Source organism: Anarrhichthys ocellatus, unplaced genomic scaffold, assembly GCF_004355925.1.
Source record: "Anarrhichthys ocellatus isolate YVR2014 unplaced genomic scaffold, GSC_Weel_1.0 scaffold5, whole genome shotgun sequence".
NCBI lineage: Eukaryota > Metazoa > Chordata > Actinopteri > Perciformes > Anarhichadidae > Anarrhichthys > Anarrhichthys ocellatus.
Window position 1 is genome coordinate 6220564 of NW_022280035.1, and position 17857 is coordinate 6238420.

At 44.2% G+C, this 17857-nt stretch overlaps 2 protein-coding genes across 4 annotated transcripts in view; both read right to left on the reverse strand.

The window, feature by feature from the left end:
• Positions 1 to 9429, reverse strand: part of src (v-src avian sarcoma (Schmidt-Ruppin A-2) viral oncogene homolog) — a 25746-nt gene extending 16317 nt beyond the window's left edge. For 2 of the 3 annotated variants that reach the window (XM_031844894.1, XM_031844893.1), the window contains exon 1: positions 8469 to 9428. The gene's annotated coding sequence lies outside the window, so the exon portion shown is untranslated. Of the gene's footprint in view, positions 1 to 8468 lie in introns of all 3 variants that reach the window. The other variant, XM_031844892.1, reaches the window with a different exon arrangement.
• Positions 9430 to 10358: 929 nt separating this feature from the next.
• kcng1 (potassium voltage-gated channel, subfamily G, member 1) overlaps positions 10359 to 17857 on the reverse strand; it is a 10708-nt gene continuing 3209 nt past the window's right edge. The window contains exons 2-3 of the mRNA XM_031844327.1: positions 13491 to 14327; positions 10359 to 11815 (exon numbers count right to left, since the gene is read on the reverse strand). Coding sequence (XP_031700187.1) covers positions 11042 to 11815; positions 13491 to 14273 — 1557 coding nt within the window. The 5' untranslated portion in view covers positions 14274 to 14327 and the 3' untranslated portion in view covers positions 10359 to 11041. The remainder of the gene's footprint in view (positions 11816 to 13490; positions 14328 to 17857) is intronic.

Below are 17857 nucleotides of genomic sequence, written 5' to 3' on the forward strand. Positions count from 1 at the left end.
TGTGTGTGTGTGTGTGTGTGTGTGTGTGTGTGTGTGTGTGTGTGTGCTTGTGTGTGTGTGTGCATTTCTCACCACTGGTATTTGGGCTAAAAAAGCGACCTACAGTGTGCTCGGATCACCTTTTTGTTTGCCAAATGCCACACACAGCTAACCCGACCTTTAAAATCATATGACATCTCTGGGCTGGTGGAGCTGAGCAGCTGGCCGCTCTATCTTAAACCCCGTGCTTACAGAGGAATTTTTTTTTGTCCACTTCCAAACAACAAACACTGCTGGCACCGACTGTATGTTCATGGATTTTCTGTTATCCCCTGTTCCTAATCTGAGTATGACACACACCAAATTATTTTGGGATTGAGGCTCAGTGAGAAAATATCTGGGCCATTTTAGATGAGGTGATGTCTTGGCCTCTGCAGTGAAAAAGGGAGAGACCTACTGAAAGACTTTGTTAACCGAATAGTTCAGCATTTCGGGAAATGTGGTAATGTACTCTCTTGCTGCAAGGTAAGATGGGAAAATTGATACTACTTTCATGTCTGTATGCTTAATATGACAACCGCTTAGCTTAGCACAGAGTATCACGAATTCCCCTTCATATGAGTTTGTTTTCATCCTGTCTGCTTGTTTAATTAACTCTCCTGTCATTTCAGATCCCACCATTCACACCCGATCACCTCTCATTCCCCTCTCCTGGTCCTCCACACCCATCTCACCTGCAGCCCATTCCCTCATTAGCCCTCACTATTTAGGTCCCCTCACTTGCACTTGTTCCCTGCCAGATTGTCTTGTGTGTTTTTGCCAAGTTCTCCAGCGTATCTTGATATTGTTCCTGATCTGCCTGTTCCGACACTGGATTTGTGCCTGCCCCTTATTGGATTTGTTCGCCTGTTTGACTGACCTCCCGGTTTTGACCCTGCCTGAACTCAAGTAAAAGAACTAAACTTGTATTTTGTCTCCAAGTTGTGCTTTTGGGTTCAAGTATCTGTAATCCTTCCACAGAGACTAGAAATAGGGGGAACAACTAGCCTGCCCAGGAAACTAAATATGCCTGCCAGCCCCTATAAAGCATGTCATATCTCCTTTTGTTTAGCTTAAAAACGTGAATTTGTGGTTTTACGGGAGGTTATGTGCTGGACTATTTCTTGGCCGGGAGCAGGGACTTCGACAAACTGGCTTGAACAAATAGGAAAAGACAAATGTTTATTAATGAGAGGTGCTGATAGGCCGATTTTTTTTATTATCTTCAGACAAAGCCAGGCTAGCTGTTTCCCTCTGTTTTCAGTCTTTATGCTAAGCTAACAGGAAGAGACGTGGACTCTACAGAGACCTTTTCCCCCCCTGACTATAATTCATCTCTAGTAATCTCTTCCTTCTTTCCATCTTCCGTCCTCTCCTTCAGCTCATCTGGAACCAGCTCCGCCCACTGCTTCCCCAACATTGTGTCAAACAACACCTCCCAGTTCCACAGCGATTAAATATGGAGAAGACGCCACCCCACAGTGGGACGCATGTCATACAACATTTTCCCTGCCAGAGTGACGACCAGTTCAGTCACATGACATCTATGTAAACCAAGTCATACAGTACAGAGTCTAGTTTCACCAGGTAGGGACTTTACACAGTGTGGTTGTGTCTTCATCCCACAATCATTTCGCACCTTTACCTGCCAATTGTGTCCTGCTTTTAAACACTCTCCTCTGAAGTTCTTCAAACCCTTGTTACCTTCAAATGTTTCCCTTCTGGAGTAAACCTAACAAAAAAAAAAAAAACTTGCACAAAAAGTAGTCCCGTGTTTTAACTGAGACGTTCGACTAACCTTCCTAGACTGGGTGTGACAGGCACAGCTTAGATGAGACAGACGGAGGACATTACTGTAATTTCCTCTGCTTAGCTCATCAGGTTTGTTGCAAAACAGCAAATAAACCAATAGTTACCATTGCACAATTAAACAGTTTATAGTTTCATGTGTATAAGGACAGGGAAAGCATGATGTCAAATGGAAGACTGAACAAGCTCATGTTAAAACACATGCCCTGTTTTATAGCCCAAGGTCTCTCAGCTGTTCCCTTATCGATTGTGATGAATACACGCATCCAGTAGCAGCAGCTATCATTCCTCCTGAAAACCTATGAGATCTGAGGCATCTGTGGCATGCACAGTACCGTGACTGCCGTGCAGGGACCTGGGGGTGTTCACTGTATTGTGTTGATAGGGTGAAAAGCTGTGTACTGTTCCTCCTGTGGCGCATTAAATACCAAGAATAGACAGAATACTTGAAATCTGCTCGACTGTTTCCGACAAACATCCATGATTGCGTTGCTTCACTTTGCTTTACATCCTTCTCTCTGCTTTCATATAAACATGGTCATTAAGCGAACTGAGACTGATGAGCTGTGGTCACGTGTTCAAACGAGAAGCGGGGAAGAGAGAGGGAGAGAGAGGGAGAAGATAAATATAATCCTCAAGGGCTTTGGCAACCCCCCCTCCTCCCAGTCTTACTCGCTCACTCTCGGTCCACCCCCACCCCCTCCCTTCTAGCACTCTTTGCCCATAATTTACCCAATCCTTTCAGGAGAAGGAAAAGGGTGAAAAATGAAGGTGCTCAATTCCTCTGATGTGTCAGCCCTGTGTTTTTTTTGCTTCCTAAATATTAGTGAACTGCTAGGAAGGGAGTGGAGAAACAGTCAGAAACAAGAGAAACTGGTAATGAACGCCACATGACAAATATACAAGAGACGCAGCATTAGCATGCAATATAGATCTTCTGCATTATCATATGGGCCTTGCTTTTAATGCTTCAGAGTAACTAAATGCACTGCAACTACAGTGAACCTTTAAATTCGCCCCCTCTCATCATTTCAAAGAGGCAGCATTTGATCAGCTCAAGTCCGCATTGACTCCCAAGTGCCTCATGCTTCAGTAACCTAAGGCTTTCACCATTTAACTTCTCATCTGCACAGCCAGTAAGAGAAATCCCTAACATCTAAGGTCCAACTAAACCCAAGAGGACTATAATATATCAGTATATAAAGCAAAATTAATAGCATGATAACATGTCCAAATATGTGAAAGTTAGCCAGGTGGGCATGTGCGTTTGTGCGCGTTGTGACATTTCCAGGTTTGTTGCAGCAGTGCGACTGAGCCAAGTCATGGTTGAAGAATGCAGAGTGGAAGAAAAGGCGAGTCGCAACTTCTCCCCTTCTTGCGCAGCCCAAAGCAGGAATGCACGGGGAGCAGGTAGAGACACCGTCAAGATGCCCGGGCTGCCCCCGAGCCTCACATGCCACCCACCCTAGCACATTCCCTTCACCGTCTGTCAGGGAAAGCAGCGTCACGCAAGCCACGTTGTAAGAACAAGAATGTGAGTCAGGGTCGCAACACACACACACACACACTGTAGTTGTTTATCCCGCCATGACAGGGCTCTGGACCAGATCGTGGTTATTGTAAACACAAAGTTAAAAGCATGCAGAGGGTGTCATACTGGCTGATCATCAGGTGAGTCTAGCATTTCTGTGTCTCCAAGAACATCTCTATTATTATTATTGCTCCAAAAATATAAGGCTTCACTGACAGCATGGGTGAAAAAAGAACCCTACAAAACATGTTAGGAGTGAGGGAACAGCAGACTTTCTGTGCAGATGCAGAATTATTATAAATAGCATCCTGTATCAACATTTCTATAGCTGCTATGGCTGAATTCAAACTGAAAACAAGACGCAAAGATCTTAGCCCTGCTTCCTTAGAGACAAACCAATAAGAGCGGCAGAAAAATAAATCTGAAACACCCACCAGGGTTTGGGAATCAAATTTTAAAATGTGCCCATGTCACGCTTCATCATCAAAACATAACTGCACCCAGCCATGACATTTCCATAACAGATTGGAGGGCAAGATCCCCCAACACTGGAGTGATTTCCTCCATCTCTTTTAATACACCCCTTTGTTCAGAAGGCGCTGATTTCAATATTCAAATTGAACTCAGTGGGGCGGTGAAGCCGGGAACTAGACGCTGACTGATAGGCAATCAAAAGCAGAGCTTTGGTGGTGCGGTTGGAGCTTTTCCACACGACACCGAGGGGTGGGTTCAATTAACTGCCTCTGCTGAGAAAGAGGAAGATGGCCCTGTTCTGTATCTGATCCAGACTCACATCAGAGGTAAGAGCCGAGGTCAAAGCCGAGAGGAAACACATCCTGTACCGGTCAAAATTGAATAGGTCTGAATTGCGATACAAAAAGGTTTAGCAAAGAGGTGGCGATGAAAAATACTGGAACAAAATATACAGCTTTTTGTTTGAATTTTTGTGTCAAGAATGGAAATGTGGTGTGTGTGCTTGTAGTCCAACAGCTAAAAATTCAAAGCAGCTCCGTGCTAAATTCAAAGCATATCTATTGCCTCTCAACTGCTTTCAAGATGGCAACAGCTGAGCTAGCAGCTAAAGGTGCCAACAGCGCTATAAGCGCAGACAACTGCAGCTGTGCTGACAGAGCCAACAGTGTTCATCTGAGGGGGGAACCGGAGGATGGGCGCTATGCTTCCGCAACGATGCCATCGGTGGAGACGGGGTTACCAGCTGCAGCAGCCGCATGAGAGCACTGCAGAGCGCTGGCCATGAGCTAACCAGTGGGACACAACAACGCATTAAAAAGGCACGCAAGGCCGGCCCGGCTATGTAAACAAAGCAAATCTGATTACAACACACACAGAGCGAGAGTGACTTAATTCTCTGCTCAGGTAGACATTACTCCACTATATCTTTACGTATTATATATCTTTACTATATTAATGCCCTGAACATCTTAAAGAGAACCTGTAAAGTAGGTGGAAAGTCCACATATTTTGAAACACCAATGAGTGCAGAAGTTTTGTTATTACATAGTTTTGGTCAATCATCAAATCAATTAAACAAATAATCGTTTCAGCTCTAATCAAGTCACCGATTCCGCTCCTCGATGCTCAGTCAAATCATAATGTGTACCCACATCCTTTAATGTATATTTTGAACAGGACATTTCCCACAAACATGTTCCTGTTATATGGTTTTGTTCAGACGTTGGGTGCGACCTGATCGATCGTCTCTGCAAGTAAACGATCTGCATAAAAACTCCCATCTCAACATATCCCACGGTTGAATCTTTAGGAAGGGGGAGAGCAGCATGCGTGTGCTCTTCTTAAGCATCTCATCATCCTGACCAGGCTCGCACAGCTGCGCCTACACAAAGCCACACATAGAGGCTTCTTTCGAAATGCCAAAGACGCTTTTCCTGTCACAAGAATCGTGCGCGGAGCGATGGGAATGAGGGTGTGAGAGTGATCGCTTTTTCCACAGAGGCAACAGTGGGTGGATTGAGTGGAGTTGTGTGGCCTGTGTCACCCTGGCCCGTTCCCAGAGCAGAGGGACAGGAAGTGTCAATGGGATCCTGGGAGGATATAAGCCCTCCTCTGTTTGCCTGTATCAAACTACGATCAGATACTTCATTCAAATGGCCCAGCAAGCACAGGCCCCTCTGACAGAGAACTCAGAGGGATATGTCAGGAGCGCTTCAGTTCTGCATCCTTATCATTCAACTGCCTTTACTGGGTGAAATGAACCGGCTCTGTGGCCACATGTTTGAGCTGTGTATACAGCAACTTCTCCCCTGCAGTCACTTATTCAGGAAGTAATAAAACACAAGCATGGAAGTGATACTTTAGGTTCGTGGCCGACAAAGCGCACACTGTAACGGAGGCAACAATGACTGACACAAAAGTAGGCCACTGACACATAAAGCTCAAACAGAGAGAGAGAGACAGACGGATAAAGGCAGGATGGGAGAGATGTGAGACAGGGAGAAAGAGTGAGAGAACAGGTGGCACTGGCATTCCCATGATCAACCAGTATGCCCTTGAAAGTGGCTGGGCACTAATTAGCACCAAATCTGGGCCAGAGCGACAGAAGTTTAGTATCTGCCGCATGAAAAATTCAAAGGCTTTTGTCAGCAGGAAGCAATCACAAAATCTCATGGCCCTTCTTCCGTGTATCTCTTTCTCTCCCTTTGGAGTTTGTCGCACATCTCATTGGCAAACTAAAGAGGGGTCGTTGGCATTAGACAAGTGTTTTGTTTGTTAACTACCCCGAAACCAAAGGGGAATAATGTGTTGTTTCAACAAAGTGGAGGCACACTACTACTACTACTAGAGCACCAAACTCATTTACAGTCATCCTGTGTCCTGCAGTTTGTGAGCTCTTGTTTTTTGTTTTTGTATATCTCCGGCCAATAAGCTAGATCCTCTCTCTGTATCGCAAACAATTACAATATGTCCTCAGAGCTCAATGCCAATTAATCCTCATCTGACCTAAAGGAAAGTGGGCCACTCACTAGATCAAATGATGAACTCGGCAAACCGCCCGCTAGAGAGGAGTCTGTGTCAATGCAACTGCTCAGTTCATTTCAGGGCAGAGGCAAATACACACATCACCATCAATATGCATGGCTGGGATGCTTGGGAAAAAGTCTCTCAATAGACCACCCCTAAATGGTTCTCTTCCATCTTCCTGAATAGGTGCACAAAGGCAATTTTGAAAGTGGAAGCGACTTGTCTTAAAGCCGCCGATTCCTCCAGGGCCAGATAGCTGCGGAAAAACAAGCGGTTCATTGATGCCAGGCCCAGTGTATCACCCTGACAGACAGACCACTCCAGTACAAGGGGGAACAAAGGGGCCAGTCCACAGCCACGTTGCCAATTAGCAGGAATTTCGGCCACGAGAGCCACTTTCCACCAATCGCATTGGAGCTGACATAAACATCGACAGCTTTCACTGGGGAGCATTCATGGGATTCCAAGGAGCATTAGGTCCCCTCTGTGGAGCCCGAAACCAGGCTGTTAGAAAGTACAATGGGCCGTCTCGTAACACTTCTCACTCACTGGGCGGCTGCGTTGCCCAGAGCAGAATGCGTGTCATTAGCCTGGTAAAACATGCCACACGGCTTCATCCCGGTCAGCATCAGTTTGCACGTCATTGGCTTGATACACAGTTTAAGGATATTGAATCCACGGGATATAATGTGGTTTTTGCCTGCACGTTGCCAAACATCCTAATTCCTTCAGGGAAATAAAAGACAGCAAAATCTGTGGAGGATTAGTGTAATGCTCTCCTGATCATCAAATATAAGAGCAATTTTATTTTGTATAAAAAAAAATATTGATGTCTCTCTGGAGTAATGTTTCAGATATCAGAAAGGATTACAGAGACAGTACAAGCTGGAATCCACTGCGGGTTTAAACACAATATTTAGGTTTTAGGCTCTGAAATCACACTGCACAGCATGCACAGCAGGTTCAAGAGTGTGTGTGTGTGTGTGTGTGTGTGTGTGTGTGTGTGTGTGTATGCCGAGACGCAAGCTGAATGACGTGTTGTATCTCAACTGTCGTGATAGTAAATGTCTCACATAGTGACGTCTCGCACAAACATCTGAGAGTAAATCTGGTCTAGACCGTGAAACCAGGTTTAATTTTCTAGACAGCAGATCTGTGCGCTGATCCTGGATCAGCAGTCAGGACTGACGTGTACAGCAGCCTATAAACAGTAAAGACCAATGTCACAATGTAAAGACACAATCAATTTGGCAGGATATGGACTGCATCTATATGCTCAGGAACATCAATTACAGACTATACAATTACTTAGTCTTCTCTATTATTAGTCGCCACTACATTAGAGTCAATATTTGGGCCTTTGAGTCATGTTGAGTGGGAGAGACTAATCCTAAGCATTTGAGAGCCATGTCTTTAATGTGCGTGGGATCCTAAGGAAGGAAAATCTGTGGCATCCTGAGTGAAAAAGCAAACTATTTAGAGCAAGTCCTGTTTAAAACATATACACAGTCCCTCTGATCCGCTCTGATCGTCTCACTCACACATAAAGTACAGCAGGTAGCCCATAAAAAACTCTCCCTGCAGAGCGCCTATAGCTGCCAGGTTTCAGATTGTCTTGTAAGGGCTTCCACCCAGGGAGCCATTCCTCTTAACATTGAGGACATGCACAGTAGAGTGCTGTGTGATTATGCTCTGTATGTTCCCAAAAATGCTGCAGAACAGGGACTGTATAGTACAGTATGTGGCCTAAGCTTGTATCTTTAAAAAAAAAAAAAAAAGAAGCTCTGATGAGTCACTGTAACTCTCAGACTGGTACAGTTGCTGGCAAACAATGATTTTGATGAATCACAAAAGTGAGATATGACAGTGTCTGATCTACTGATCATTAATAGCTCAGCAAAAGTACATTTGCAAATACCACACAGAACATTTATGTCATAAAGATGTAACGCCTGAATCTAAAGAGGAGGGTTTATTCCCAAACAACATAGTAGGATAATTCTGCGGCATTGTTGAGATCAAACCTCTCACTCTTGTTTAACCCCGTCTGCCCTGCATGTCATTACTTGAAGTCACCCCTCACCAAAATAACAACTTTAGGGCTACTTACCCTGACGCGCAGGCTACCGGGGTCTTTGGCGTCGTCGCTGTTGTGACGATCAGACAGGCGGATCTGGCATCAAACCATTCATGAACTGATAAGAGGAAGCAACGGCTCGCGGATCCTAAAAGCGGCGGCTTGGAGCGGCGGCGGTGGAAGAAGAGACAGTCAGTGCCAAAAGGAGCGACAGAGAGGCGCTGAGGAATCCCATTCAACTGGAGGGGCGGTCCGGTGGTGAGGTCATGACGGGGAATGACTCCGAGGATACGAAAACATCTTCCATTCACATATAAATTAATTGCATTAAAGTACAAAGACCAGAACGCCCAAAAGCATATGTAAATCTAGCTTCTCCCGACAGTCGGCTTCTGTGCAGGAACACCGAATCATGACCAAAACACACTGGGAGGTGATCTTAGAGGCAGGCAGGGGCGGAGACGCCAGCGTATTGTCGAGCCCTGATTGGTGGGATCGTTTTGCGCACACTCGAGCCCTGATTTAGGTGAACGGCGTTTCATGGAAGTCCCTGTTCACCCGAGGGTGCCGTTTCAAACGTGGCTGCTCGGTTATTAATATTGTAGACCGCGATTGTGTTTGTGCCGAACCTTTAAGTCAGCTTGCATCCGTTTTCATTTGAAAGTCTATTTTTTATTTATTTTTTATTCAAAACTGCTGACTTCAAACGTGACTGCATGTCCTGTAACATGTAGGCTATTTAAAATAAAATGAACGAGAGCAAAAATACAGAACCTGTTTTGTGCGTCATTTTTGTGGGTAAAAATCACACTTTGTACTCTTGTGACACAATGCCGCCACCTGCTGGTCAAAGGAGGTAGCATGTCTCTAACGTACCAGCACGAGCTGCAGGAATAAGGGCTTACACTCACTTTTGGCCTCTTTTTTTTTGCTGCAATATTGGGTTGTTGTTTTCTGGGAAAGTGGGAAAAACAGTAAACATCCTTAAAATGATTAGATCTCTGAACTATCTCTTAAACAAAGTCAGTTACATTTAGGCTATTCAATGTGACCTTCTTTTGATAACTAATGTAATATGCTCTCACTTTCATTCAATGAGCCTCTCCTGACACCTGTTCCGGGCCCACCTGGAGAGGCCCTCCTCCCACTTTGAAAACCTCTGTGTTGTACAGGATGCATTTTAATTTCTGTTCCCTCCACTGCCCTATTTAAATCTATCTCATTTTAGGAATCTTTTTTGTTTTTGAGGAAATTTAGTAAAGAATCCAGATTGTTAGACTTTGTACTGATATTTTTGTTTTTGTGAAATTTACAGAAAATGTGAGGAAGAGTACACAGTATTCCTCATAACAGGACACTCGTCTTATGTAAATGTAGTGTTTTTGAATTCATGTACCTCTATTTTATGATATGATTTGTGTCTTTTACATCTACATGACACTCAAATAAGCAAATCAATCTATTAACTCTGTCATAGAATGTGTGGAATCTTAATCCAAAAAGTAAAAATTGTGACTTTGCACCACTGATTGCTGTATTGTTTTCCTTCTGCATGTGTGTTATGACACCATGCATGCTGTCAATGGTATTGGATGTCTGCCAAGTGTGGACTTTTTTTTTTATTGTGTTCAATTTTGTCCCCCAAACAATTACCCTCTGGGACTATAAAGTTTAATGTTGAAAAGAGAAGCGACAATGAAACAGACTTCTTTTTAAATCCACTTTAAGGAGAGAAATACTTATAAACGGCTATGGACAGCAACTGCAGTAATTACAAGCACAACAATGTTATCTCCAATGTCCAAAAGTATTCAAAAATTGCATATGGAACCTCAAAGAGCAGAAGACAGACAATTAATACATCATAATTAATATGTGGATGCCGGCAGTGCCAGAAAGGGGGGGGGGGGGGGGATTCTCAGAATTTGCACAGTCATTCAGAAAATAATCAGTGGACTAAGGGTTACGTTTTATCATTTAACCTCTTCTTTAATCTAACATCTTTAATGACGTGACACTGGTTAGCACGACATCAACAAATCCATTAAAACGTCAACGATCACCGGTGAGAAACATCACTATGTTGTTGGATCATAAGGACACCATGCTCTTTAGCTATATTTTTTTGTCAAATGCACATTTCACATATTGGAATTACATCATTGTTATGCTCGAATGCTTTATTATGGGTTTTTTCTGTAAATTAGACTTCCATTTGATATTCTGTGACCATGTAATGTTTCATTCATCTTTTAAATCATGAATCAATCATAAATCTTTTGAAGGAAACATTTATTTAATACTTAAATAATATATATATATATTTTTCATAATATTCTTCTAATCCTCTTCTTTGTGTGTTCGTCATGTTTATCCAAAAGTACACTGCTACACAGCACGGCTGCATTTCTGGGAATCAGTTTTCTCTGTATCTTGTTTTTAAGACTTCTCTCTCCGCCCTTCTATCTACAATTCTTCTTCCTCACTCCTGTACTTTATGTTCAGTCTCTCTCTCCTCTCCATACCCCCAGTCTTTCTTTGAAGCCTCCCTCTTCTTCTCTTTCTCTCCCACTCCCACTTTTTACGCCCTTCCCTGTCCGACAGTGTCACTCGTTCATGTCTCTGGTGTTCGACGACGCTATGGGGAAGAGCATGTCACTCTCCAAGGAGAGGTTGCTGCCCAGGCCGGCCATGCGGCTCCGCAGCAGAAAGTGTGTCCTCCTCTGCAGCACCCTCTGCTGCTCCTGCTTCAGCTCCACGTAGGACCGCGAGAAGGTGTGGAAGATGGAGGTGACGGGGAAGGCCATGAGGAGGATCCCGCTCAGGATGCTGCTCAGAGCCACCACCTGGCCTGGGATGCTCCTCGGCACCATGTCCCCGTAGCCCACGGTCGTCATCGTGATGACGGCCCACCAGTAGGTAGCAGGGATGCTGGTGAACTCCTGCGTGGGGGCCATTTCATTCTCAATCAAGTACAGCAAGGGGGAATACAGCGCTATGGCCACGCACAGGAAGAGGAGGAGCAGTCCAAACTCCCGCGTGCAGCGGCGTGCGGTCAGGCCCAGAGTCTGCAGGCCCAGCGAATGGCGAGCCAGCCGCATCACATAGAGGATCCGCAGGGCTCTCAGGACGCGCAGCACCAATCCCACCTTGTCCAAGTAGCTGTTGCCAGAGCCCTTCTTTTCTTTGGAGGTGCTGTCCACCACCAGGGTGATGTAGTACGGCAGGATGGCCACCACGTCTATCAGGTTCAGCGGCTGCCTGAGGAAGGCCAGCTTGCTGCGGTCTTGAATGAAGCGCAGGGTGAACTCCAGGGAGAACCAGGCCACGCACACCGTCTCCACTATGAAGATGTTGTAGCACATCTGGGAACATTTGCCCTGGTAAAGACACTTGAGTTAGCATGGTCGTCATCAGCATGTGCGAGTGGTAGCTGTAGTCACTAGAGGGAACCACTTCTATGTGAAATGAAGGAGCTAAGGACTCTGGTAGACTGCAGCATTGCACACAACGTGCAAAATGTTTCTACAACAAACAAAACAAAGAAAGGAAAGATATTTGCTCATCATAGACGAAGCTCACTCTCAAAATGTGTCTTCTGCAATTATTTGGACAGACGATTTTAGGAATGTCAGTTATGATTTAATGTATGAGTCGAGCCATAAAAACAGAGCAACTGTAACCTCAAAAATGGTCCTTCTTTATAATGCATGTTTTAAGCTTTTTTTGGAAAGCGTTGTGTTTTGTGTGACACAGTGATGATGCTGAATCAGTGCGTGGCTGAGAAGGCTCAAAGCATTTCAAAGCACATGGCACGGAGCCTTTGAACGCAGTCCATATCAGGGCGAAATATCATTATGAAACACACTCCCACAGAGGAGGCGATGGTTTGAGTAGACCCATACAAGCACCTGACAACTCCAGTAAACCTGTCTCTCACTCCGAGAGAGGAACACTTAGACACTTTTAATTAGAGGCGTCGGAGTTGTTAGAATGCAATTACTGGCACTTTCAATTAAAAAGGGTGATTGAAACATACACCGAGCATAGCAGGTGCAAATACAACTGTGTCACGTCGAATAGAACACTGGAACTTCATCAGTGCATTTCATTATCCCGGTTACGTTTTCCCAGAACATTGACTGATGATTGACTTAATGACTGTACAAGAGATGATGTTAAAACTCGTCCCACGTTTAAATCGCTTAATGCACTGGAGCTCCCAGAAGTCACATGATAAATGAAATGTAAAGAGTGATAGTCCAAGATTAAAGTAGGCCTACTGGATCTGAAAGTTGAGTCAGCAGCATGACATACGTTTAGCAGTTACTCTCAAATAAAAGCTGTTGAGGTTTTGGTTTCGCTCTCTGCCCACGGACAGTACCCCACATGCAGTATCTGTACTTGATTTCCTGAGTGTATACAAGAAGTAAAAGTAGAACATTTACTAAAACATTTTTTTTTAAATGGAAAGCAAAGTGGTGGAAGTTGCTCTCCACTTCCATCCAAAGTAGATATTTCTACAAAAGAGAGATTGATTAATTAATTTAAAAAACTGTTTTTCCTTTACTCTGCAAGAAAATATTGTGTGTGACCCAAATATTGTCCTTTAATTTGACTGAAGAGGCCAGTGTGCTAATTATGGTTGTGATTGAAGTCAGACAAAAATATGAAAGCAGATTGAGACGTCTTCAAATATAATTATTTTTCTTAAATGGCAAAACAACCTGCTTTCTAAGCAGCAGGCTGTTTTAAACGACATGACAGATGAGACATGCCATCATTAGAATGTTCTAATGAATGCTTTTCAGAATAACATGTCAGTTTTCCTCACTTATGCGTTTGAATAGAGCTCAGACAAAGCCAATCTCACCAGTGTGGGGTTCAAATGTTCACTGGCTATACTTTGGTGTGTCTTCATGACAGATTCACAACAGACAATGAAGTTGTGTTGGGCCATGTCTTCACTTTTACTTCTCCTCTCTGACATGACAACAACATGTTTTGTACTTAGTAACTCTTTTTGTGTTATGTCAAAGTCATTAGCCTACTCACCGCCTCCTCCTCTTCCCTCATGGCAGGCATGGTGCTGATGGATAGGTTGACGGCAGTGATGGTGACAAACATCACTGACAGACAAGCAAAGATCTTCCCCGGCAGGCCTGAGTGAGGCCTCTCCACCATGTCTCTTAGCTTGCCCATGTACCGATTGAGTCTGGTCTCTGCTGCGTGCTCCCTGCGTCCACTGTCCGAATCCAGCAGATCCTCCAGGAGTTCCTCCTCCTCCTCCGCTCTCTCCATCGCTTCAAACTCCTCCACGCGCTGCAGCAGACGCCGGCGACAGCACCACTCCATGCTCTCCTCAGGGACCCCCCAGTAGAGCAGCTCCTCCCTGAAAGAGAGGGCGCACATCTCCCTGAGGGACCGCAGCTTACCCGCCCGCAGGAAGGTCAGGATGGTACGGAAGGCACAGGGGCTGCGGTCGAAGAAGAACTCGTTGTGCGCGATGTCATAGTCATCACAAATACACATGATCTCGTCAAAGCTGCTGCAGAGGTGCAGCTGGCCCAGACGAGACAAGGGGAAGTCCTCTAAGGTGGTCCAGGGCAGCTGGTAACGCAGGCCACCCACATTGATGATGGCGTGGAGTTTACGGGCGCTGGACAGTAGGGTGTCGCCATGGATGGAGCTGAGCTCAGGGGCACGCTGCGCCCTCTTGTAGAAGGCCCCCTTTTGAGCCTCCTCTTCATGTAGGGGAGGTGGGTCAAAGGAGGAATCAGAGGCACAGCTCAGGGCACTGTAGTCATAGTCGGAGCCATCACCCGCCAACAGGGTCATCTTTACTGGTCCACTCACATCCCTGTGCTCAGCCTGCCACCATCACACTGTCACCTTCAGAGGGGAAACGGAGAATGAACAGATTAGTCTTATACAGAAGGGCATTTGTATTTTAAAAATGTATTAAAAGGACGTTTATGACTTTGATGTACTTAAAACCTACTTAAACTCAGAGGGACTGTGTGAAGAGCCGGAGCAATACTGACTTATGCCACTATAAACATTGACATCCCTTTTACCTAAGGATGAGTAATACCACGGTGCAGCAGTATTGCAGCAGGAGGCACTTAGATTATTGATATTTTGATGGCCACATGAAGGCAAAGTCATATGTATTATATTTGAAGCAGGCAAGCATAAACCTGCTCGTAATATTCCACCACAAGACCTCTGATATTGTTAAGATAAGAAATATATTGTAAATCACTGCAGTTTTTCATGGTGGTTAACCAACCTCGTTTTTCTAATGGTCAAACTATGTCCACCCAAATTACAGGCAACATCAGAAAATCCCTGTAATGATGGTCAAACTTTGTTAAAGCTCTGAAAATGCAGTGTTCCAGTAGTACAAAAGGTTTGTTAAAGGGAACAGTTGATCATTTTAAATGTTTCTATAATGTTAGTCAAGTTAGATCAATTGACTGCTTTGTATGGACAACAGTGAAAAGACTAGTCTAACATGTATAAAATAGGGAAATAGTCTTTGTGACGTCACCCATTGATTTTTCAAGTATCATTGTGAAGCTTGAAGCGGGTGGCTCCAGCCCTTGTCATCTTGGCAGTGACGACACAGCTTAAAAGTGGAAGTATTTTTATTGCCTCTCAACTGCTCTCAACATGGCGACGACGTCAGCCATTTTTTTGTACCGGCTTGTAAACATTTCTGCTATAAAGTTGGTTAACATGGTGATCTATGGGGACTGACCCGCTTTAGGAGCCAGACTCAAGTTGCCATTTGAGAAACCTCAGTTTTTGACACTGGCCTCATTTTTCCACATCAGAGGTTGCCACTAGGGAACTACGCTCATTTGCTTTTCTGCTGAGATTTTGCTGTGTAGACTGATACCACTCCCATGTAATTACGGAGCAGCAGTGTCGATTAGCTTAGCGCAGTTTAGCTTAGCATAAAGACTGGAAGCAGGGGGCAAACAGCTAGCCTGCCGGGCAACCTCACTGCAATGACAAGACCAGCATAATGTAACTCCCCTTAAATCCACAACTTTGATTTCATCTTTTGTACGAGTTAAACAAATGAGATGGAACATGTTAATTATTGAGCTTTAGCGCTGCTGGTACACGGATTTTTGAACTGTGGAGAGAACCGGTCTTGCTGGCTGTCCCTACTTTCATTCGTTATACTTAGCTAAGCTAGTTAACTCTGGGCTATAGCTTCATGATTAGCGCATGAACATGAGAGATGTATTGAACTTCTCATGTCACTCTTGGAAAGAAAGCAATTAAGCGTGCTTCCCAAAATGTCAAATTACAAAAAAATTAATTAAGCTTCCAAACCTACAACCTTTATCCACAAATTGAATTACAAAACCAACATGTCTGTGCCATTATCAGTACGAATATGTCAGTTATGTTTCATTAAACATGATCACTGAACTTGATACATTAGGCATCAAGGGATAACAATTTCACTCCCAACTGTGTGCATGAACATCTGTTACCCACAGCAGCCTGGGAATTATACGTAATGGCCTGATGTTATACTGGCTGTTATAATTCACTGATCTAACTGCTTTGTGCAGCTGTTGAATACAACGATACTTCCACCGTTTGTTCTCGGCATTGAGATGTTTTTTCAAGCAAAACCAGATAGATAAATCAACAGAGCGAGAGACAAAGAACAATGTATCTAAAAATAGGAGAGAGAAGGAAAGAGAAGATGTTGACTGTATGTCACCAGTGCAGGGGGTACCTCGTGGCCTGTGTCCAAACTAATTTAATCAATTACAGTAATTTAGGGGGAGGCAAGTTAGCCAGTCTGGAATTAAAATGTCAGTGCCTGGATTTGCAGCACCACCAATTCTGGGTCAGGAAGGAGGCCTCGGTTTCTAAAAATGGGGACGTGAATGTGTCACTGAATAGTTATTAGGCACCTGCACTGTCAGCCTCTGTGAGCCCCTGATTATAGTCAGCACCATCTCCCTCCCAGGAAATTAGAGAAACTCTCCAACACTCTGCCTGGTTGTATTAACCTACACTACATCCTAATGGTGTTTGATTTTGGGCATTATTTGATGTAAGAAAAAAAATGTAAGACTGAAATATGTCTCTAATGGATCCTTAGTTGCACGTTTTCTATATTTTAAGCACAACTATTGTCTATCACATCATCACTAGTGCCGCTTAATAAAAACAACACAAGAATAAAAAAAACATTTGTTAGAAACAGAGTAAAATCCCTCCTTTTTTGCTGCTACAAATCCGTAAAATTCTCACATTCTCCCTCCATGCGGCGGAGGTTATCGATACGCCTACAATGCATCACCAGTGTGGATGTGCACAGGCCTCAGCCACTCTCCAACTAGATTAAATCACACTTAACCCCTTGAGGCTGTTTGATTTCTCCCTCTGCCTTTAAATCGACTGTGCTTTTGCCTCTCCACAGTCACGGGAGCATTCTTTAAACTACTTTCCGTTGTGTTGTGCCTCAGATGTCTCCTCCAGGGGACGAAGTCTATCTCGGAAGGAGAGATGAAACACTGCAAAGACAGCGAAGGCTGTTCTCCCCACCAGATCGGCTGAGGTCTGGCCTCTCTCTGTGCCAGCGTTATCACAGCTAAGCCACAGGGCATGTTCTCCAGATTGCCTGGTGAGTCACTGGGTTGTGAGTCTCTGGCGCTTGACTGCATTGAGCATGCATTACCCACAGTGCCCTCCTCAAGAGTCTTTGAAGAGCTTCACTATTGGCAATATTAATTGACCTGATTCTAATGAGCGTAACAATGATAACTATCACTGCGAGGTCAAAGCAGAGCAAATCTTCAAAGAATACTGGAGCCTTTTAGAAGGTGAAGTTCAGTCTCTGTGAGAAACGTGGGCGACAATCCTGTTCATTAGGATGCTCCTGATTAATAAAATCTATTTAAAATGAACACGTGCAGAGTATGTATCTCACAAAGAGACATGCATAGCTCAGTTATTAATGATTACTATTTATGGCTGCATAACTGCATATTGGTGGAAATGCTGCAAGAGTCAGGATTGGACAGATTTTTCCAATCTGTCTCTGAATCGAGGATTTGCAATTCAATGACTCAGTCTGTGAAATACAAACACATGGTAATTAAATGGGTGATCAGGAATTCTGATGGAAATCTGAAGCTCAGAGACTTACGATTAAAGGAAACATATTTAACAGCTGTTAGCCTTCCGGTAACAGCTGTTCAGAGTGCCGTCTTATTTTCTTGCACATAAGCAACCATATTTATTCTTATTGGCATGGTAATAATTTATCATTGTAAAAGAAAGCTCTTTGTCAAAGATGTTTCAGAAATGATAGAAGTCATCCAGTGCGCTCGCTCGCTCTCTCTCTCTCTCTCTCTCTCTCTCTCTCTCTCTCTCTCTCTCTC